The sequence below is a fragment of the Brassica napus genome, chromosome C3 (genome assembly GCF_020379485.1).
Source record: "Brassica napus cultivar Da-Ae chromosome C3, Da-Ae, whole genome shotgun sequence".
NCBI lineage: Eukaryota > Viridiplantae > Streptophyta > Magnoliopsida > Brassicales > Brassicaceae > Brassica > Brassica napus.
The window spans coordinates 7,926,955-7,949,537 of record NC_063446.1 but is presented as its reverse complement, the minus strand read 5'-3'; the positions used below and the strand labels follow the sequence as shown (position 1 = coordinate 7,949,537).

General features: G+C 35.3%; 2 protein-coding genes and 1 pseudogene across 2 annotated transcripts; 1 reads left to right on the top strand and 2 right to left on the bottom strand.

Annotated features, from left to right (window-relative positions):
* Positions 1-887: 887 nt before the first annotated feature.
* Positions 888-3,910, bottom strand: LOC106441692 (UDP-glycosyltransferase 79B10-like). Its single transcript, XM_048752347.1, has one exon. It carries the CDS (start codon positions 3,277-3,279, stop codon positions 1,927-1,929), a length of 1,353 nt encoding a protein of 450 aa, XP_048608304.1. The 5' UTR covers positions 3,280-3,910; the 3' UTR covers positions 888-1,926.
* Positions 3,911-12,114: 8,204 nt separating this feature from the next.
* On the top strand, positions 12,115-15,251 carry LOC106441284 (dihomomethionine N-hydroxylase-like). Its single transcript, XM_048752346.1, has 4 exons — positions 12,115-12,619; positions 12,791-13,376; positions 13,454-13,727; positions 14,469-15,251. The coding sequence occupies exons 1-4, from the start codon at positions 12,255-12,257 to the stop codon at positions 14,834-14,836; spliced, it is 1,593 nt and encodes a 530-aa protein (XP_048608303.1). The 5' UTR covers positions 12,115-12,254; the 3' UTR covers positions 14,837-15,251.
* Positions 15,252-20,679: 5,428 nt separating this feature from the next.
* Positions 20,680-21,930, bottom strand: LOC111198482 (annotated as a pseudogene).
* Positions 21,931-22,583: the final 653 nt, after the last annotated feature.

The window sequence follows — 22,583 nt, the reverse complement described above, 5'->3', positions numbered from 1 at the left end:
TGATTCTCGAGGAGCTACATGACAAAGATGAACGGATTGGGGCATTGGAGGAGCAGAACACCACTATCCTTTCGGAGAATGCCACTATCCGTTCGGAGAATGCCACTATCCTTGCTGAGTTGGCATCCCAGAAGAAGTTCAACACCGAGATTATGCAGAAGCTAGATCGTTTGATGTCTTCGAGTTCATCTTAGTTTATTTCGGCTTTATAAAACTTTCGGAATGTTTTTTTTTTCTATTTCGGTTTGTATGAATTTTAAACTTTATGAATGTTTTTTTCCTATTTCGGTTTTTATGAATTTAAATTTTATAATATTATTAGTTTTAAATTTCCAATTTTTTAAATTTATTAATATCAAAAAATATATAAAAATGCAAAATTAATTTGTAAAAAAAAAGGGTATATACCGACGGACAACGGTCGTCGGAATATACCGACAGACATATATCCGTCGGACTTTACCGACAAACTCATTTCCGTCGGAATATACCGACGAACGTGGTTCGTCGGTATATTCCGACGACCGATGTCCGTCGGTAAATTCCGACGCCCAAAGTTCGTCGGAATAAACCGAGGAACCACGTTCGTCGGAATTGTAGTTTTCCGATGAACTCTGGTCTCGTGTAGCCGCATCGTAATATCGTCGGAAGTTCGTCAGAATGACGTTTCTTGGTATTCGTCAGAAAGTCGTCGGAATTTCTGACGAAATTCCGACGAATTTTTTTTTTCCGACGAAACGATACCGACGGACGGGTTCGTCGGAATAGACCGATTCCGACGAATTTCCGACGATTTCGGCCATCAGAATCCCCCTGTTTTCTTGTAGTGACTATATGGATTGATATTTTAATATGTTGTGATTGATTTGTTTGAGTAGGGGGCACTTATATATATTTATAGCATTTGTTAAAGAAAATTTTAAAATTAGTACGTCATACACTCCGTCCGTATACTTCGGTAAAAAGGGTTATATATGTTCGGTGAACACGAGTCTACTTCAAAGTTTGTAAAATGGGTAAAGATAGAACAATCTTATATGCCTAAAGGCTTAAGCATTTTTGCCACATATCAGTCTCAAATAACATATATATTAATGGAGGATTGTTTTCTAGTTTACATAGCTTTGTTCCAAACAAATAAATACACAAAAACACAATATGTTGATGACAAGCACTTAGGCAGATGATTGGCAGCAACCATGATTAAACGTCCCGAACGATAACATACGTACACAATAATAGTTAGACGTAGACATGGGAGCATGTTTATTTATAAATATCATCATGAAGGGAGTTTTGTTTTGCAGATCTTACGCAGCTCAATAAGGTAAAAAAACACCAAAGGCCATGGAAACAACTTTGATGCAGGCTTTCAGGTGTTTATGTAATTTGTATGTTTGGTTCTATCGATTCATCCTTTTGAATCATATTGGTTTTTTATCAATTCATAACTGAAATTTAGTATGTTATATCTCGAAAATAAATAAAAAAAACTTAAATTCTATTTTTTAATAAGATCAACTCTGAATTAAGGAAAAAAAACACTTGATGTAATCAATAATTAAAGATAATATACCTTTAAGCACTGACATGATGGTAACGCTATAACGGTGTAAAAAAGAACATAACGGTGTAAAAAAAGAACATAACGCTATAAATATTTCTCAAGAAAAAAAAATCATAAAGCTAGAAATGTATTTAACTTGCGGCTTATAATTTTGTTTAATTTTTAATGTACTTTCAAAGTCAACTCTTTTTGTTACGGAAATTTGTTTAATGTTCTTATAAAAGTAATGGAAAAAGCATACCACAAATGAGTAAATAAATTTTATAAAAACCAAAAATGAGCAAAGACAACCGCTCCGTTGCATGGTTTAAGAATATTATTGCATTATTTGAAACAACTGCTACGTACTTCTTCTCACGCTAAAGTAACTCATTGAAGTTTTGTACCTCGAGTAGGTTCTCCAAAGTCTCAACAAATTTATCAGTGTAACCGGTTAATAATCCAGGACTAACCACAAGCTCTTTCAACTTGGAGTGGTTCTTCCTCACCTGACTCCCAATCTCACTATCTTTGTCCATCACAGAGTTGACCGCAACACTCAAATTCTCCTTGGAGAACCATCCTGTTTCTTCTCTTTGCACTTCAACCGCAACCTCGAGTTCATCAGTCAACAATCTCGTGTTGAGAACTTGATCAGCCAAATATGGAATCAAGACTATCTGGCAATCACTCATTAGAGACTCCCACATCGAACCGAATCCACAATGGCTCACAAAGCAGCCTACTGATGGATGAGCCAATATCAACGGTTGCTGCACCCATTCTCCCCAAACTACTCCACGACCTTTTACCCTCTCCTCGAATCCTTCAGGTAAGGCTTCTTGAATAGTCTTTGCACCTCTTGGTGGCGTTAACGCTACAAAAAACGGCAAACCAGTGAGCTCCATTCCTAAACATAGCTCTTGGAATTGGTCTTTCTCCAGAGTGATTTGGCTGCCAAGTGCACAATACACTACAGATCCTGGTTCAAAACCTCTCAGCCAATGATTCCATTTTTTATCAAGTGGTTGGCTTCTGTCTAGCTCAGGAAGCATTGGACCCGTCAAGAAAACATTCTTCTTGTACTGACTCCCTATATAGTCGCAAAACTTACCTTCAATTTCTTCACACGTCCTAACCGAAATGAAATCACAATTCGTGAGACTTGTGGTAAACCGATCGTAAAACCTCTTGTAGTAAACAGAGAATGACGACATGGCGTGAGCATCATGTGCGCGGAACAACAACTTAGATGAAGGATAGCCAGGTGGAGGAACTCCGAATCCACCACCAGGGACAAGGTCATGAGCTATACATGTTGCTGATATCACGTTGTACATCATACTCTTTACTCCATTCTCTTTAGCCACTTCTGGAACCCAGTAAGCATAATCGAACAAGATCAGGTCCGGTCTCGAAGCACGAACCGCGACTTCGACTTGATCGCGTGTACGATCTATGGCTACGATCAAGAACTTCCACAACGTGATGGGGATGTCCGAGGGGGTCTCTGCGCCAGCAGGAAGACCATCAACATGAGGAATGGTAATAGGATGTAAGACGATGCTGTCTGGGAACAGGTTAAGAGGTTCTAATTGTTTTTTAGCTTTCGCAGGCAGCAAGAAAGTAACCCTGTGACCTTTCTCAGCTAACTTGTTGGCTAGATGCAAGTATGGAGTAAAGTGACCAAAAGCGAACCATGGGAACATAAGAGCGTGGAGCTTTTGTCCCATTTTTCTTCACTTATTGAAACAAGCAAAACACAAAAAAAATTAAACTCTTCAAAGAGAGCCAAAATTAAGAAGAAAATTTTGTTTGATAATTTACAATGAGGTATCACCCCTTTATATACACATTCCAACTTTCCTTATGGACGGCTGAGATCAAACCGATCTAACACATGAATATGCTTACCCCTTACCCCTTAAGCTGTGTATACAATTCCTTGAGTTTCTACATATTTCTACCCCTTTATCTGCAAGACTTCATATCTCTTAATATTATCTACATGATTTCATACCTCTTAAGATTATCTACAATATTTCATACCTCTTAAAATAGTATCTACATGATTTCATACCTCTTAAGATTATATCTACATGATTTCATACCCCTTAAGATTAATTATCTACAAGATTTTATATCTTTCGGTGACCATTATAGGAACATTAGGAATGAGTAGAGAAAAAATGCAGAGGAATAAAATTAGAAGAATGAAAAAGAAGAGTATTCCTTATTGTTGTAAAAGTAATGGAAAAGTCTATCTTTATTCATAACATAGAGGTTCCTTATATAGGAGATTACACCGTCATAGATAAATGGAAAGATTACAAATTATAATCTCTTGGTTATGAGTCATCCACAATTTGGTTCATAACACTCCCCCTTGGATGCCATAACCATTTAGAGCTTGTAATGTGCTTTAATGTTGCCTCATTAAAACCTTACCAGGAAAACCCAATTGGGACAAAACCATGGTGAAGGAAAAAGAGTACAACACACATTACTCTCCCTGATTTGGACATTACTGAAGGTCCCTTGGACCTCTCCAATTTTCTGCAATCCGTAGGTGATGAAGATCTTAGGCAGAATATGTTTCGTCCTCGAACATGATAGTTGATTCTTCTTTACCATCGGCCATGCCACAATCTGATCGAACATATTGAGTCATCGACCTCAAATACACACACACGAAATCTTGGATGATATTGCTGTGATATGCGTGTACCACCATGTGTAAAACATAACCTGTCTGAAAACAAATCAACAAAACCAAATAACCCCTCTTTGGGTTGGTTGGTATAAAATAAACCAAAATCAAAGGCTTCTTCATCGTCCTTCTTATGGACCAATCAGATCAGTGTCTAAAACAAGACTTCTGCATCGTCCATCTCAGGACTAAATGGACTTCTTTATCGTCCACCTTTGGACTGAATGGATCAGTGTCCAAAATAAGTGATCTCACGCCCATGTACTAGATAATGGGTGAGACTGGTCCATATTAAATATCTTGCGTACCATTTTCTGTATATACTATTTGATGCACAAGGATTTCATTGTTAATGTACTCAAGCTGTAATCCCAAACAAAACTTTGTTTTCCAAGATCTTTCATCTCAAACTCTTTCTTGAGATATTCAACTGTTTGGGAAATTGTATCCAGAGGTTCCTAGGACATTCAGATCATATACTTTGATGATTATCAATATTGTTCTCGAGAACTTGCTGTACTTTCAGCTCAATACCCTCTAATACTTTCATTATCCAGTGGACCATATAAATATGCAGTCACTACATCAACTTGCTGCAAGTCTAATTTTCTCTCTTATATAGCCAGACTTATGGGAAATCTAAAAGTAGTTGCATCCACCACATGGGAGTACATAATCTATTAATGGTCTTTGTGAGAATCCTTGTGCAACATCAGCTTTATATCTCACGATTTCTATTCCTCACGAGACCCATTTATATCCACTGGTTTTAACATCATATGGCGTCTTAATCATATGGCCTTTTAGGAGATTATATATGGCATCTTATATAGGAGATTACACCGTCATAGATAAATAGAAAGATTACAAATCATAATCTCTTGGTTATGAGCCATCCACAATTTGGTTCATAACACTCCCCCTTGGATGCCATAACTATTTAGAGCTTGTAATGTACTTTAATGTTGCCTCATTAAAACCTTACCAGGAAAACTCAATTGGGACAAAACCATGGTGAAGGAAAAAGAGTACAACACACATTACTCTCCCTGATTTGGACATTACTGAAGGTCCCTTGGACCTCTCCAATTTTCTGCAATATGTGGGTGATGAAGATCTTAGGCAGAATATGTTTTGTCCTCGAACATGATAGTTGGTTCTTCTTTACCATCGGCCATACCACAATCTGATCGAACATATTGAGTCATCGACCTCAAATACACACACACGAAATCTTGGATGATGTTGCTGTGATATGCGTGTACCACCATGTGTAAAACATAACCTGTCTGAAAATAAATCAACAAAACCAAATAACCCCTCTTTGGGCTGGTTAGTATAAAATAAACCAAAATCAAAGGCTTCTTCATCGTCCTTCTTATGGACCAATCACAGTATCGTCCATCTCAGGACTAAATGGACTTCTTTATCGTCCACCTTTGGACTGAATGGATCAGTGTCCAAAATAAGTGATCTCACGCCCATGTACTAGATAATGGGTGAGACTGGTCCATATTAAATCTCTTGAGTACCCTTTTCTGTATATAATATTTGGTGCACAAGGATTTCATTGTTAATGTACTCAAGCTGTAATCCCAAACAAAACTTTGTTTTCCAAGATCTTTCGTCTCAAACTCTTTCTTGAGATATTCAACTGTTTGGGAAATTGTATCTAGAGGTTCCTAGGATATTCAGATCATATACTTTGATGACTATCAATATTGTTCTCGAGAACTTGATGTACTTTCAGCTCAATACCCTCCAATACTTTCATTATCCAGTGGACCATATAAATATGCAGTCACTACATCAATTTGCTGCAAGTCTAATTTTCTCTCTTATATAGCCAGACTTATGGGAAATCTAAAAGTAGTTGCATCCACCACATGGGAGTATGTCTCCTCATAATCTATTACTGGTCTTTGTGAGAATCATTGTGCAACATCAGCTTTATATCTCACGATTTCTATTCCTCACGAGACCCATTTATATCCACTGGTTTTAACATCATATGGAGTCTTAATCATATGGCCTTTTTTTTTAACACAACCTTTTTTTTTAACACAACTTAATCATATGGCCAAATACACATTTCTTCCTTAAACTATTTAACCCCACGTTTCCATTCAATTCAATCTGTTCTACGAGTGCGCACTCTTATATTGACGTGGGTTCATGATCCTCGCTTATATTCATAAATTCAAGTGCTACCTTGTATGCAAATAAATCATCTTATGTCAACATTCCTTATTGGTTCCATTATGTTCCAGACATGATATAATCGATTGAGATTCATTATTATCAGGACCTTTAATACTTTACAGCTTGGCGTCCCAAGCTACATTGTTTGGTACATGTACCTTAGAGCCGGCCGGCCTTATCTCCATGTCTGGGATGGTTTCCTTAGTAACCTCGGATTTGGATTTTGATTATCATTCTCTGCACCTTTCTTTTGTTTCCGAGTATTCTTATCTTTTGGAACCTATTGGTCTACCACGTTTCATACGTTGTCTAGACTCTGTAGCAACTTGACTGTGTCTCTTCTTGGACATCAAATTCGTTGGTGCTTTACAAGCTGGTTTATATATGACTTAGTCATTCTTTTTGGGTCAGCAAATGTGTCTGGCATTTGATTAGCTAGCTTTGTAAATGTATAATCTTTGGACTTCTATTTCACATTCTTTAGTCCAAGGATCTTGCCAAGACATTGATGGTTGATTCCATTCTATTTCTTTTACCATTCTTTTACCAACTTTATTATTTTTTTCTCCTCCTGGTCTTAAAATAATCCGTGTATCTGGCCTCAAATATAATCACCCATAGTTGGCTCAAAGTACTTTATTATTGTGGAAGAATCATATCCAACATATATCTCCATTCTCCTTTTGAGGTCCCATCTTAGTTCTCTGTGGTGGAGCAATTAGTACATAGACAGGACATCCAAATGTCTTATGATGGGGTATGTCTGGCTCTTGACCCGTTAATAATTGTGATAGAGGATATCTATGCTCACTAAATGGCCTGATGCGTATTAACTTAGGTGCATGTAAATTTCGTGTGGCCCAAGCTGTGAATGGGATTTTTGACCTCATAAGTTATGGTCTATCAATCAGCTATTTGCGTTTTAAAATATTTCGGCCAAGCCGTTCTTGATATGGACATGTATCACATAATTGTCCACACTTACTACCCCCATGGACATACCTTAATCATTTAAACGCTTGGGACATGTATTCACTAGTATTATCTAGACATATAGTCTTTATTTATGAAAAAGGGGCTCGTAGCCGTTTTACTGGTGATGGCCTAATGAGTTTCCCTTGTGTACATGCTACACACGTGAGATTCTTTGGGATAACTCTACACACGTGAGATTCTTTGGACCAGGATGGCCAATCCGGTCGTGCCATAAAGTGTATATTTTCGCAGACTTTTAGCCTCTATCATACTGATCTATGCATAGTCTAGGTCAGTAGAGAATGCATGTATAGTCTTTAGGACTTATTATGGTCTTGGGCGATTTTATATATATATATATCTGAAGGAACTCTTTGTTTCATTCGCCCATTGTTTCAATATGGAAACTATTCATTCTTATATCTTTAAAACTCAATAGACTGCTCTTGCTCTTAGAGCTGGGTGAATATAAGGCATCACTGATTTCTAGATGCATACCCTTAGGCAATAATATATTAGCCTAGCCATAGTCTTCTTTCAGACTGGCGATACCTGTTTTAGTACTTATATTGGCGTTTTCCAGTGTACTCATATAGAAAAATCATTCATTCATTTAATCTAAGCAGACAATGTAATAGAAATAAATTCAAGGAGATAATAATCAGAGAAAGCATACAAGCAAAGCAATCACACAAGTTTGATGTCGAAATCAGATTATCAACTTGATTCTTTTAGGCAATCATAAGTCTCATATTCCATAAGATCATCTTGATCATGTTCGAAATTATTTTCACCATCTTTATAGACCAAGTGGGTTTCAGGATTCTTCCCTTTCAGACTCTCTTTGATAGAGGTCACAAAAATGTTTGGGAGTCCTTCATATCTTAGCCCAATGGTTCCCCATTCCACATCTATGGCACACTGATTTGGTCGAGCTTTGTGGTTTAAAGGATATACCACGGCCACTGCCTTGACCATGGCTCAAATTGGGTTGATACCCACGGCCTCTGCCATAGTGATTCCCACGGCCAAATGTGTTATAGTGGCCATGGCCACGTCCTTTCCACCCTCCACGGCCATGACCGTGTGGTCTATCATTCTGGACGTGGTTACCTTTTTTTTCTTCTGCGGCCTTATTGGTATCAGGTAATGGGGTTAATCCAGGAGGTCTCAATTCACTGTTTCTCATCAGTAATCCATTATTTTGCCCAGCTAGCAATAGACTCATCCACGGACTTATAGTCCTGGATTCTGGGATTCCTCCAATCAAATAGGGCCTTTGGTAATAACACCGTTCTTTGGTGATCATATCTCGATTTTTAACTCTGTCCAAAGGTCTAGAGGATTCTCTATAGTCAGATACTGATCTTTGAGACTCTTAATAAGATGATGGCTAATAATTAATATTGCCCTGTATCAATCTTTCTCATTGGCATTATTGCCTTCTATGATACATTCACCAAGTCTTTTTGACTTTAGGATAATCTTTGTATCCAATGCCCACCGTAAATAATTATCTCCAGAGAGATTTAGGGCAGCAAAATCCAGGTTGATTTTCGACATCTCAAATCATATATCACTCAATATTTAGGTATAATTTTCATGCGGCCTTACTCTTAAAAACAATCAATTCGGATTTCAATCTTGTGAGGACAATGAGACTATCAATCTTAAAGCATTTAATCAATCAGTCAATTTCTAGCAAGTCTCAGCAATAATATTTCTATGTGCTCATAATATTATGTTTTATCAAGATTAGCAAAAACAGATTCAATTAATCATGCAATTAGGGTTTAACAATCAATGGATTTTAGCAAGACTAGTAAAAAGATTTATTAATCACTCAATCAGTTTCAAGGCTGATTTTAGCAATACTAGAATATAGATTTCAAGCATGAATTTCAATGAATCAGTTTCAAGGCTGATTGGTATTTAGCATAAACCATGTGTAAATCATTTATCTAGTATCCGAATTTATCAAACCTCAAAAACATATAATCAGATCAATCAATTTAATCGAACTTAGCATACAATCTTAAACCTCAAGACATTAGATTTTATCATGAATCTATCAACCTAGCATACGGATTCTCAATTCTCAAAGACATCCAAATCAGATCAATATAACCTATCATATGGATTATTTAGGGTTTCTATTTAAAACAGATCAGATTACAAAACTATCAATCCTAGCAGATGATATTAAACCTCAAGAATCATGCAATCAGATCATTCGGATTTTAAACAAGTAAACCTCAATCAATCTATCAACCTATCGGATTATATAAGCAAAGCAAGCTAGCAACCTATCGGATTCAATCAATGTTTTAACAGGCTGGTCGGTTTAAACAATTTTAAATCAGATGAACAATTAACCAAGCAGGATGAGAAAATAAATCTATCAATTTAACGGTCAAACAATTCTAGCAACATAGCATCAGATTCAATCAGATTTAAAACCTCAATGATCAAAACCGAAAACAGTTTTGATTTCAAAATATTCGATTAGGGTTTTAATATGTGATTTGATAATTATAGTATAATTAATTCTGATACTTATATTATTTAGGGTTTATAGATATAGGGTTAGGGTTTATCGGATTTTAACTTGTAAAAACCGATTTGGGGTTTTAATCATGTAGGAACATGATTTAGGGTTTGGGGTATCAAACTTTTAGAGCTTCGATTTACTCAATTAGGATTTTTGATCTATTACCCTATGGTTTTGATTCATAGAGATTAGGGTTTTAAGGATTCATTTTTTATCAATCAATCCAAGTTCGATTATGGGTTCTTAGGTTTTGAATTACCTTTTAACCTTAGATGATTGTTGAATCGGACCACCAAAGGAGTTGAGCCGCGAGCTGGACACAAACGGGACGCGAGCTGGAATGGATCGAGTCGCTTCTATCGGGTCGTGGACATCCTTTGTTACTTGATCGGGAACGCCTTGATCGTCGGACGCGAGCTGTCTAATGTTGTCGCGAACGAGGAAGAGGCCGCGTGCTGGAGCTGCTCTCGAGTCGCGAACGTCTGAGCTAAGATCAGGAACGCCTTGGGCTGAAGCTGATCGGGGACGCGAGCTGGAACAGATGCGGGAACAAGAGACGCGATCGGAGTTTAGGGTTCGTCGGATCGCCGGCTAGGGTTAGGGTTTTAGGGTTTTTCGATTTGGGTATTAGATTAGGGATTTAGAGTTTCGTGCTGATAACGTGTTGTAAAAGTAATGAAAAAATCTATCTTTATTCATAACATAGAGGTTCCTTATATAGGACATTACACCGTCATAGATAAATGGAAAGATTTCAAATCATAATCTCTTGGTTATAAGCCATCCACAATCTGGTTCATAACACTTATCAATTTTAGTGAGGAACAAATTTGTTCTATATTCCTCTAAAATAAAAAGTATGAGAAGGAATGAAAAGAAAAAAACTATTCCTTATAAATGGTAAAAAAAATTAGGAATAGTAAAAAATATGAAAAGTATTAGCTAAGTATTTTCTTTTAATTTTTAAGACAAAACATAGCTATAAATATTTTACATCTATATTTAGGTTTAAGCTTCCACATATAATTTTTACAGAAAACAAAAGTATTTATATGAAAAGTATTACCTGAGTATTTTCTTTTAATTTTTTGATACAGCTCAACTTTTTATTATCCTTATTATATCTCATGATGCTAGCATAACTTTTAATTTTGATGTTATTGTCGTACATGAGTATGTGTGAATATGATAAAAATGTGTTTGTATGTATAAGACAAAATATATAAATAATTAAACAGAATTTTTCTATTAAAAATAAAATAGTTGTATAAAAATCTAAAATAAATAAAATAATTAATTTTCTTTTTAAAAGTCTAAATAAAATAAAAACGTAAAAGTAATCTTATTTTTCTTATAATTAACTAACTTTACTTTTTAATAATTTTTAATAGAAAAACACCATGACTATTGAAATAGAAATACTAATCAAAATTGATGTAAGAAAAGAGATTATTTTTACTAAAATAAGTCATCAATATATATTGGAAAATCCAAGATCTAATGTGAAATAATATTTTCATTCTTTTTATGTGTTAGTGATAACATCAAATAAAACCCGTGCAACCCACGGATTCATATCTAGTATGATAATAACTCATATCTTCATCAAAGTAAATATATTCAAATATATCATTAAATAATACAATAATGGAAATATAACAAATTTCAAAAAATTCCAAATATCATAAATTTTAAAATATTATTTAATTCTACTTTTTATAATAATACATTTTTACTAACAACTTCTTCAAAATTTTATGTATTTTTTAAAAATATAAATTTTTATCTTAATACCATTAGTTTCTTTTTGATATCTAAAAATCTTAGAAATACTATTTAGTTTTACTTTTTGATTATTATACAATCTTATATCAAATTTTTTATTCTTAAATTTATACAATGATCTAATATATTTTAACAAAAAGATATAAATAAAAATATATATATTATTATAATTTAAAATATATATACATATATATTTTTAAATAGAACTTTAAATAAATAAAATCGTTTATTTTATCTTGATTTTTAAGTTTAATTAAATCAAAAATTTATGAAAATATTGGTAAGGAAATAATAAAATCTGAAATATTAACAAAATTTTAAATTTAAATTTTGAAAATTTATTGCTGTATTTAATGAAGGAAAACACCTAGATCAATATATATTTACATATATATATATATATACAATCTATGTTTAGAGAATGCATAACCAAAAAATAATAATAATCTAGCCCAAAATTCTTACTGAGAATTGGGAGAAACGTGATGGAATATAATTTTTTCACCTCAGTTTATATCACATTTTGTATCACTCTGGGTATGTTGTTTCTCATAAAAAGGTTCTTAGGACTTCTTCTTGGGGGTGATGGTGGTGGTAAGCAGCTCCCTCCATGCCCGCCTGGAATTCCGATGATCGGAAACTTAGTGGGAATGCTCATGAACAGACCAACTACCAAGTGGATAGTTCGTGTGATGAACGATATGAAGACGGATATAGCTTGCTTCCGCTTCGGTCGTGTTCATGTCATTGCCATAACGTCTGATGAGATTGCCCGTGAAGTCGTCAAGGAAAAAGACTCGGTGTTTGCAGACAGGCCGGACTCTTACTCCGCCGAATACATAAGTTGCGGGTAACTATATTTCATAATAGAGATATTTATCCACCACTTATAATATGAATTACCTATGTTCATCGTTTGAAAATTAAAATAGCCGTTTAATGTCCAAAAAAAAAATGGGTAACCTACGTCTTCCATAAAACTGTATACATGTGAAGTGATTAAGTTTTGCCTAAACATTAGGTACAAGGGGGTGGTGTTCGATGAGTACGGCGAGAGACAAATGAAGATGAAGAAAGTGATGACGTCCGAGTTAATGTCCACAAAGGCTTTAGACTTATTACGCGACGTTAGAAACTTGGAATCCGACAACCTCCTCGCATATGTTCTTAACCTATACAAGAAAGGTAGGTTAGTGAACGTAAGGGATATCGTATGCACCCACACTCACAGTGTGAAGATGAGACTCTTGTTTGGTCGAAAGCATTTCAAGGAAACGACAAAGGATGGGAGCCTCGGTCCGATGGAGAAAGAACATTTTGACGCCATTTTCAAGGCTCTTGATTGTTTCTTTAGCTTTTACATAGCTGATTACTACTCTTTATTTAGAGGATGGAATCTTCAAGGAGAGGAGGTTGTGTTAAGAGAAGCCGTTGATGTTATCGCTAAGTACAACAAAATGATTATTGATGAGAAGATAGACTTGTGGAGAAAAAACTGCGATGCAAACAAGAACGTGCCCAAGGATTGGCTAGATATCCTCTTCACTCTCAAAGATGATAAGGGCAAGCCGCTGCTTACGCCCGAAGAAATCACACATCTTTCCATTGTTCGTGTTAAAAATCTACTCATTATTGCTAATTTAAATTGTATATATTGTTGATAAGTTCTTTTTCTTGCTGGCAGGATCTTGATGTAGTGGGCATTGATAATGCAGTGAATGTAATAGAGTGGACATTAGCGGAAATGTTGAACCAAAGAGAGATTCTTGAACAAGCAGTGGAAGAGATTGATAGGGTTGTGGGAAAAGATAGACTTGTTCAAGAATCAGATGTACCAAAGCTAAATTACGTCAAAGCGTGTATCAGAGAAACTCTTAGACTTCACCCTACCAACCCTTTCCTCGTCCCTCACATGGCTCGTCAAGACACAACTCTCGCTGGATATTTCGTCCCAAAAGGTATATATGTATATATCTCTTTTATTTTTCTAAAATTAATTAGGAAAATTGGATGTACATATCCATTAAAACATGTTTTCGCAACCCTAATTGTATCTATCTTTCTGCTTTTCTTCAGTAAATTGCCCTTAAGTTAAATAACCTTTTTGTTCCAACATATATAAAGAATAATTTTGTTATATCTCCTAATTATAATTGTTACTTTTTTGCTTAAAATACCATGATAATTTCTAATAACAATTTCTTTATTTTTCATATCCTTTTTATTTTTATATAAATAAATAGGAAAACTGGAGGTATCCATTAAAAACCCCATGTTTTCTCAAACTAATTTTCTCTATCTTTTAACTTTTTTTGTTTTTCCAGTAATTTGCCCTTTAAAAATAACTTCTGTTCCAACATGTTGAAAAGAACAATTTTGTTATATCTCCTTATTATTATTATTATTATTGTTATTATTATTATTATTATTATTTTTCTAAAACACCATGATAATTTATTAAATAACTTTTTTATTATAGAACACATTCACCTTATAAATAACTTTTAAGTTCCCCTCTTTCCCTTCAACTTCAAAGCGATTAAGCAAAATTTCACTTATTATTGTTCTTGATATATCTAGAGTATTTGTTAATTCTGTTATGTTTACGATATAAAGAAATGCATTATGACATGGATATTGTTATCACTTTTAAGTTTTTCTTTACTCAGTTCAATATAATATTTTTGAAAATGTGACAGGCAGTCATATTCTAGTGAGTCGTCCTGGTATTGGTCGAAACCCTAAAACATGGGACGAGCCACTCATCTACAAGCCTGAGCGTCACCTAACCGGTGATGAAGTGATGTTGACTGAGCCAGACATGCGACTCGTTTCATTTGGAACCGGTAGGCGTGGCTGCGTTGGGACTAAGCTTGGGACCTATATGATTGTTACATTACTGGGAAGGCTTCTTCAAGGGTTCGACTGGACGCTTCCTCCAAAGACGGGCAAAGTCGAGCTAGTCGAATCGAAAGAAAACTTATTCATGGCTAAACCTCTCTTGGCTTGTGTCGAGCCTAGATTAGATCCCAACATGTATCCTAAACGTCGGACCAGACTGGCTTGATCACAACGGTTAACTATGACCCATTAGTTGTTTTTCGAATTTCGTATTTATTTTACAGGGTCATTTATGAAAATTAATACAAATATTTAATAAAATATCAATGGGAACTTGATGCAGAGAGAATATTTGGATAAATTCTAAATATTAAAGAGTACGTCTGTCTTCTTCTTCTGGATTCTAGCGTTTTATTTGTGCGTCACTTGCTCTTTAACTCCTGATTTTAATTACCAGTTACCGATTACTATTTGCGGTTGTGGGTTTTATTTTGTATTTTTGTATCTGCTAAATATAATCTCATGTATGTTGAAAGACTTTCTATCAGGTCACCATATTCTCAAGAACCACTCATTACATCCACTAAGGAGCTGTTCGTTTCGGCATCTGTCATCTTCATCCAAATAATCCATTTGTATGATCTATTCAGATGATCCATTCAGATTTTTATGAATATTTGTTTGTCCATCCAAATAGCTCATCTAGATGAATCATCTAAATGAATTTTATGTTTGTTTATTTATTTTCATTTCCATCTAAATGAGTTTAGTAAACAAATTACCAAAATACCCTTGTGTTGATTTAATCATATATTTGATATTAATTTTAACTATATTATATTTAATTATTTAATCTAATATATTTACATTAGAATTATTTCAAAATTAACGAGTTTTTTGCGGTTTTGGGGGGAAAACAAGATTTTTTTGTTTTAGCGGGAAAACGCACTTTTCGATTTTTGCCAGAAAACGAGATTTTACGATTTAGGCGGGAAAAAGCGTTTTTGCGGTTTTGGCGGGAAAACGAGATTTTCGGTTTTGGCGGGAAAACGGGGTTTTTCGATTTTGGCCGGAAAACAAGATTTTGCGATTTTGGCGGTAAAACGCGTTTTTGCGGTTTTGGCGGGAAAACGAGATTTTCGGTTTTGGCGGGAGAGCGGGGTTTTTCGATTTTGGCCGGAAAACAAGATTTTGCGATTTTGGCGGGAAAACACGTTTTTGCGGATTTGGCGGGAAAACACATTTTTGCGGTTTTGGCGGGAAAACGAGATTTTCGGTTTTAGCGGGAAAACGGGATTTTTCGATTTTGGCCGGAAAACGAGATTTTGCGATTTTGACGGGAAAACGCGTTTTTGCAGTTTGGCGGGAAAACGAGATTTTTCGATTTTGGCCAGAAAACGAGATTTTGCGATTTTGTTGGGAAAACACATTTTTGCAGTTTTTGCGGGAAAATGAGATTTTCGGTTTTGGTAGGAAAACACGTTTTTTTTTGTTTTGGTAGGAAAACAAAAAAAATCGGTTTTGGAGAAAAGAAGATATTTCATTTTGACGGAAAAATGATATTTTGCAATTTTGACGGGAAAAAGCGTTTTGCGATTTTGGTGGGAAAACACATTTTTGGGGTTTTGGCGTGAAAACGTGTTTTTGCAATTTTTGCGGAAAAACACGTTATGGCGGGAAAACAGGTTATGGCGGGAAAACACGTTTTTGCGGTTTTCGTGGAAAAACGCATTTTTGTGGTTTTGTCAGTTTTCGTGTGTGACAAAATAACATTATGTTTAGGTTTGTAATTTGTGAATTACATTAAGGGCATAATAAACATTATACCATTTTGAATGAACCATCTCTATTCAAATGATCCAAATTGGTTCAGCTGGATGGACTTTAAAATTAAGCCTAAATTTTTGAAAGTCATTCGGATGATTCATCTGGATGAGTTGTACTTTTAGTGCCTAAACAAACAAAACTCTCATCTTCATCCAGATGACTCATACAAACAGCCCTAAAAAGAGTTGAATACCTTTTAAAAGATCTTGAATTGGAACAAAGTTTATATAATAGTCTTGATGAATATGTCGACAACGAGGACGACCCCTGTCCAAGAACCGACCGAAACCGGAGCTAGTGGCTCCGGCAACAACAACTTCAACTCGGCGGTAGGAGAGCACATGTTCGACAAAGTGCTAACACCAAGCGACGTCGGGAAACTAAACCGGCTCGTGATACCAAAGCAACATGCAGAGAACTACTTCCCTTTAGAGGACAATCAAACCGGTACGGTATTGGACTTTGAAGACAGAACCGGAAAGATGTGAAGGTTCCGCTACTCGTATTGGAGCAGTAGCCAGAGCTACGTGATGACTAAAGGATGGTGTCGTTTCGTCAAAGAAATGAAACTCGAGAGCGGAGACATCGTCTCGTTCCACCGTGGATACGTCCCCGACGATAACGAACCGGAGAAACGAAAGAACATATTTTTCATTGACTGGAGGCATAGAGCCAACACAAACCTCGTACACAACATTAACTATCATCATTACCCTTTGTTGGGTTAATTATTGTCTCGGCTCTAGAATATGAACTCAAGAATTATAGAGTTGATTACACTAAAAGATACTTTTTGACTTTTTATTACATCTATAGACACTTCTTACATGTGACACATTTTGTTGTGGGCCACCGACAAATTGTAGACAATTTTACCCTTAATAGAAACGACACTTGTGGACACTCAGGTAACATGTGGATGGGTGATTTGTGGACGGGTGATGCGTGATTGGATGTTTTGTGGACGGGTGATGTGTGGATGAGTGATGAGTAATATGTGGACATGCAATGTTAATGTGTTTATAGTAGATAATGTGGACAAACTCTGTGTTTTGATTCTATAAAACTATACAACAATACGTAGACATGTACTCATGTTACTAAAATTATACCATAAAACATGGACACAAACTCTCTTATCAAAACCCTCACCAAAAGAAAAAAAAAATTTGTCGATATCTAACTTCTTTGTTTTGATACCACAAGTTGTGGACTGATACAAAGCCAATACATATGTTTTTGATACAATTGGTTGTCACTGCCAAGAACTTCTAAAGGATACCATTGATATGCATAGAAAATCCTCTATTTTTCTTATTTTTCTCTCTCATATGGACCTCCTGAGATACATTACAAAAGATAATATTGAAGTTTTCCTTAGATTTAGTACCACCACCAACTAGAGATGAAGCAGTAGGTTCGTCATCTCCAACACAAGCAATTTGCTTCTTCAGCCCAATTGATAAATTATCTGTAATTAAACTTCAATCAAGATGAGAAGAGATGATAATGTGAGTATGAGCGGAGAGAAAAAAATTGAAGAAGTGTTTACCTTCTGTCGGAGAATAATAGATTTTGCATGTCAGAGATTTTTAATCTAAGGGATATGCGCTTCGTTATGATGTGGATGGATGCAAATTTGATTAGAGTTGAATTTAGATCCCAAGATGATGAATGGAATCGAATGAATACTGCTCATGTTCACAACTAGTTTATAACTAATTTATAATTCTGTTAAGATGTCCATGTCCACAACTAATTTATAATTAATTCTATTATCCACGTTATGGTATCCATTTCCACATTTAATTTTGTTTAAACATTAATATATATAAAATATATATATATGAAAATAGATCTTAAAAAATAGAGAATTTTATATATAGTTTATTATGACAATTATTTTTGTTTAATATATTTTAGAACTTAAGATAAAAGTAAATGAAAACATAAAGTAGAAAAAAAATGAAATAAGAAGAGGAGAGAGATTCCCTTTAGTTTAAGGTCATAAGAGTATTTTTGACAAATGAAAATGTGTCTCAAGTGATAAGTGTCTTGTAGTGTAATTGGAATGTGAAAAAGTGTCTCTAGATGTAAAATTTCAGAATTATAAGTACTCACTTATATTAATCTCTCAAAACTCGAGCACACAATATTCTCTCAAACTCATATGTTCTGCAACACGCATGCATCTCCATATATATAACCACACAAACTTCCTAAACTCATTAGGTAAGCATCAATAGATAATTTTCTAATCTATAACTCAATTGATTTAGGTTGCTTGCTTCTCAAGCTAACTCAAGCTTATCCAACAATCTCCCCTTTAAGCTTGAAGTGAACTTGATTGACATCTTGCACTCCTACTAACTTTCTCATCTCTTTATACTTGATTCTTCCCAACGCTTTGGTTAGAATGTCTGCTTTCTGTAGCTCTCCTACGACGTGTCCTACCTCAACTTTCTCATTGTCAACCACTAGTAAAAATCTACCGCATAGCCATGGTAGTGCCACTACATAACCATGGCTATAAGCCACGCTACCTCCACGTCGCAGCCACGAAAAAAATATTAGCCAAAAACCCAAAACAAAGCCACGATTAAATCACGAAAAAAATAGCGTTGCTACACTAGCCACGAACTAGCAACGCAATTTTCGTGGGAACAGACCTAGCCACGATTTAACCACTACAATAATTAGTGGCTATGTTTTGTTTTTATGTGCCGACATCGAAATAGTACTGTTATATCCAATCGTATTGACCAAATGTAACATAGCCACGGTTTATTCATGGATGTACCGTGGCTGAGATGCTTTATGCAGTGATATTTTTCAAAAGCCACGCTACTTTAGTGGCTAAAGAGTGGCTACATTCTAATATATAAACATCTCACAGATGAAGCATTAAGAACTTTTGATGTTCACCCAAATTTTCTAAACAAAACTATGTCTTTCTACTTTGAGTCTAGGAAATGGGTGGATCAAAGGATTGATCCTGAGAGTAATTCCGTTTCAGAAGTGTTTCTTGGGGGCATTGACGCATTTATTCAATTTGGGTGTAATCAAGCAGATTACGAGGAGCGGCAAACTTTATTGTGTCCGTGTGCTCGATGCAAAAATGTGAAGCAACGAGATGCAAAAGTTGTCGCAAGACATCTACAATTTTATATGCTACAAGATAAAAGATATATCTAAAGTTTATAACAATTCATCTATGCACCATGATTATAAAATACAAATATTAACTTGAACTTATGTGTGAAAACGGATTTTAATTATAAAATAAATCTCAAACAACATATGCAAAAAATAATCATAATACTATAATAAAATGATTTATTATTTTATTATTTTTATTAAATTAAAACATCAAACAAAAACCCGTTGTGATGCAACAGGCTCATATCTTGTATATTATAATACTTGCTAGTGGCAATAGCGGTCCTGAACTATTTCAAAAAAAAAAGCTAACGACCAACTCATGGTTCAAACTCAGGGTGCAAGGGTTCCAACTTTACTCTCAATACCACTAGACTAATGAACAATTTAAGAAAAATGGCTGAAAAATTTATATATATTTTGGAGGTTGGAATCTCATGCTTCTAGAGCTTCCTATCAGGGCAGGGCCTGGCTAGTGGTTGATTAAGGTTAATAATTAGTAAGGGTTATGTGTAAGTAGTGCATTCTACGTGAATATTAAGTTAATTATGCCATTTATTTAGAGCTGAGCACAATACACGGATCCAGATCCGAGATCGGATCTGATCTGGACCGGAAAAACAAGCCATACCGTGAACAAGTTGGCCACTATACTTTTCATTGTATACTTGATAACAGTGAATAACAAATTCATAGTTGTAGTCTATAGATATTTTGTATTTTGTACCTATGAAAGTTTAGGAGACTGATATTTTGGAACAACAACCGATGTTATTTGAAAGGAAAATGTAAATAAAATAAATGAGAAAATATATGAAACTTATTATGAGTTTAGAATGAAATATAGTACGTAAGGGCAGCATTAACGGGGACGCTTAGACAAGTGCTAAGGGGTGGGCTCCATAGCAAAAGAGGAAGCAGTGACGCCAAAGACGCCAGATCAAGCGCCGTGTTTTTTCAGTGCTTGCACTGTTTCACGGGTTCCACTGACTCGTGGCGGCCCGTGATTGGTTAGTTTTTAATTTTTTTTTTTTTAAATCAGACAAAAAACTTAGAAAAAAAAAAAAATTAAGCACTCCAAGCGTTAATGGTGCTCTAACTAGCCTATGATTTTAGTCTATTCAATCACGTGATAAGTACGAAAGAACGGCTCACGTACGTAATCAATCATGTTTTGAAATACGTTTTTAGCGTTCTTTAATTCACTGTCCGTAATTTTCTAATATTCTCATACACACGACTTTATTTGTTAAAACGCTACAAAGTATTTCATGATTCAATTTATGGACGAAATTCACTGATGCTTCTACGTACTTGTCCGCATAACCACTCATTATTCCACGTCTGAACAAATAACCCTTCCACTTCGTGTGGTTCCTTCTGACGTGATTTCCAAGTTCACCATCACGGATATGACTGCATCTCTCAGGTTATCTTTAGAGAACCATCCTATTTGCCTCTTTTGGTGGCTTTACCGCTACAAGAAACGGTAAGCCTGTTAGTTCCATTCCAAGGCAAAGTTCTTGGAATTGATCCGTCTCTATATTGATTTGGCTGCCTAGTGCACAAAACACAACAGACCCTGGTTCAAAACCTCTCAACCAGTGATTCCATTGATTTTCTAGTGCTATAGTTTTGTCTAACTCAGGGAGCATTGGACCGGTTAAGAGAACCTTCTTCTGGTATTGAAGCTCGATGAAGTCGCAGAACTGACCTTTGATATCTTGGCAAGTTCTTGACGAGATGATATCGCAGTTCTTAAAGCCTGTGATAATCCGATTAATAATCCTCTTAAGGGCATTTGAGGCGGTTGGCAACAAGGAATAAGCGTCTTACTTACGGAAAGTGACCTTGGATGAAGGATAAGCCTGTGGGGCAACTTCTGGTTCAGCATTGGGGACAAGTGAATAAGCTATTGAAGACGCAGATACCACAAGATGACACACACTTTTCACTTTTAATGCTTTGGCCATCTCGGGAACCCAACAAGCGAAATCGAAGAAAACCAGGTCTGGTTTCAAAAGAGAACCGCAGCTTCGACCTGATCACGTGTGAGGTCCATGGCTTGGTCAGGAACTTGCCCAAGGAGACGGTGATATCGGAAGCTGTTTGAGCGCCAGGAGGGAGGCCATCGACATGAGGGATAGTAAGAGGGTGAAAGACGATGTGTTGTGGGAAGAGACTGAGATGCTCAAGTAGTTTCTGAGCTTTCTTGGGCAGCAAGAAGGTGATTCTGTTACCTTTCTCGGCAAGTTTGTTAGCTAGATGTAGATATGGAGTCATGTGACCGAAAGCAAACCTTGGGTACATAAAAGCATGAAACTTTGAATTCATTTCTACTTTTTTTCTCTTTCTGTCCCAAATTGTGGAAACAAAAGCTCAACACCGTATCTTAAAGAGAGCCACAAGAGATACATTTTTATCTTGTTTTATAGAATCATTGCTTCTTTGTTTTTCTTGTGGCTCTAAATAAAATAAAACAAAAACTGTCAGGCTTAGGACAAACCATCTGTTCTGTGTTTGGTAAGATAAGCGGTCGTGGTTGCTCAATTATGATATCGTCGACAAAATGCACGTCGAAATAGACATGCATCTCTTTATTTTTTGTCTTATCGAATGAGGTTTATGTACTTATGATATTTTGTCTTTTTTTGTCAGCATGATATTTTTTTCTAAAAAAACATATTAAAATTATATTTATTAAAAAATATTATAAAAATAAATAGTAAATCATAAATAAAATAATAAAATACAATTAGTTACACAATTTATTAATAAATTTTAAAGTAAAAATATCTGATATTGTGAACAACAATTTTCTTATAGTACATTTTATAAATTGAAGCAGATGAAATATAAACATATTTGAATCTGTTTGTATGTTGGGAAAATTATCTGGGTTTAAGCAATAAGCAATCAAGTCAATTTGACTCAAAAAGAAAATAATTAATAAGATTGGTTGAAATTTTGAAATTTCGAGAGAAAAT

Excerpts from the sequence above, each read along its gene's own strand:
- LOC106441692 (XM_048752347.1), bottom strand. The coding sequence starts at position 3,279 with ATGGGACAAAAGCTCCACGCTCTTATGTTCCCATGGTTCGCTTTTGGT.
- LOC106441284 (XM_048752346.1), top strand. The coding sequence starts at position 12,255 with ATGGAATATAATTTTTTCACCTCAGTTTATATCACATTTTGTATCACT. Across the intron at positions 13,377-13,453 it reads AAATCACACATCTTTCCATT|GATCTTGATGTAGTGGGCAT; the intron begins GTTCGTGTTAAA and ends TCTTGCTGGCAG. Across the intron at positions 13,728-14,468 it reads TGGATATTTCGTCCCAAAAG|GCAGTCATATTCTAGTGAGT; the intron begins GTATATATGTAT and ends AAAATGTGACAG.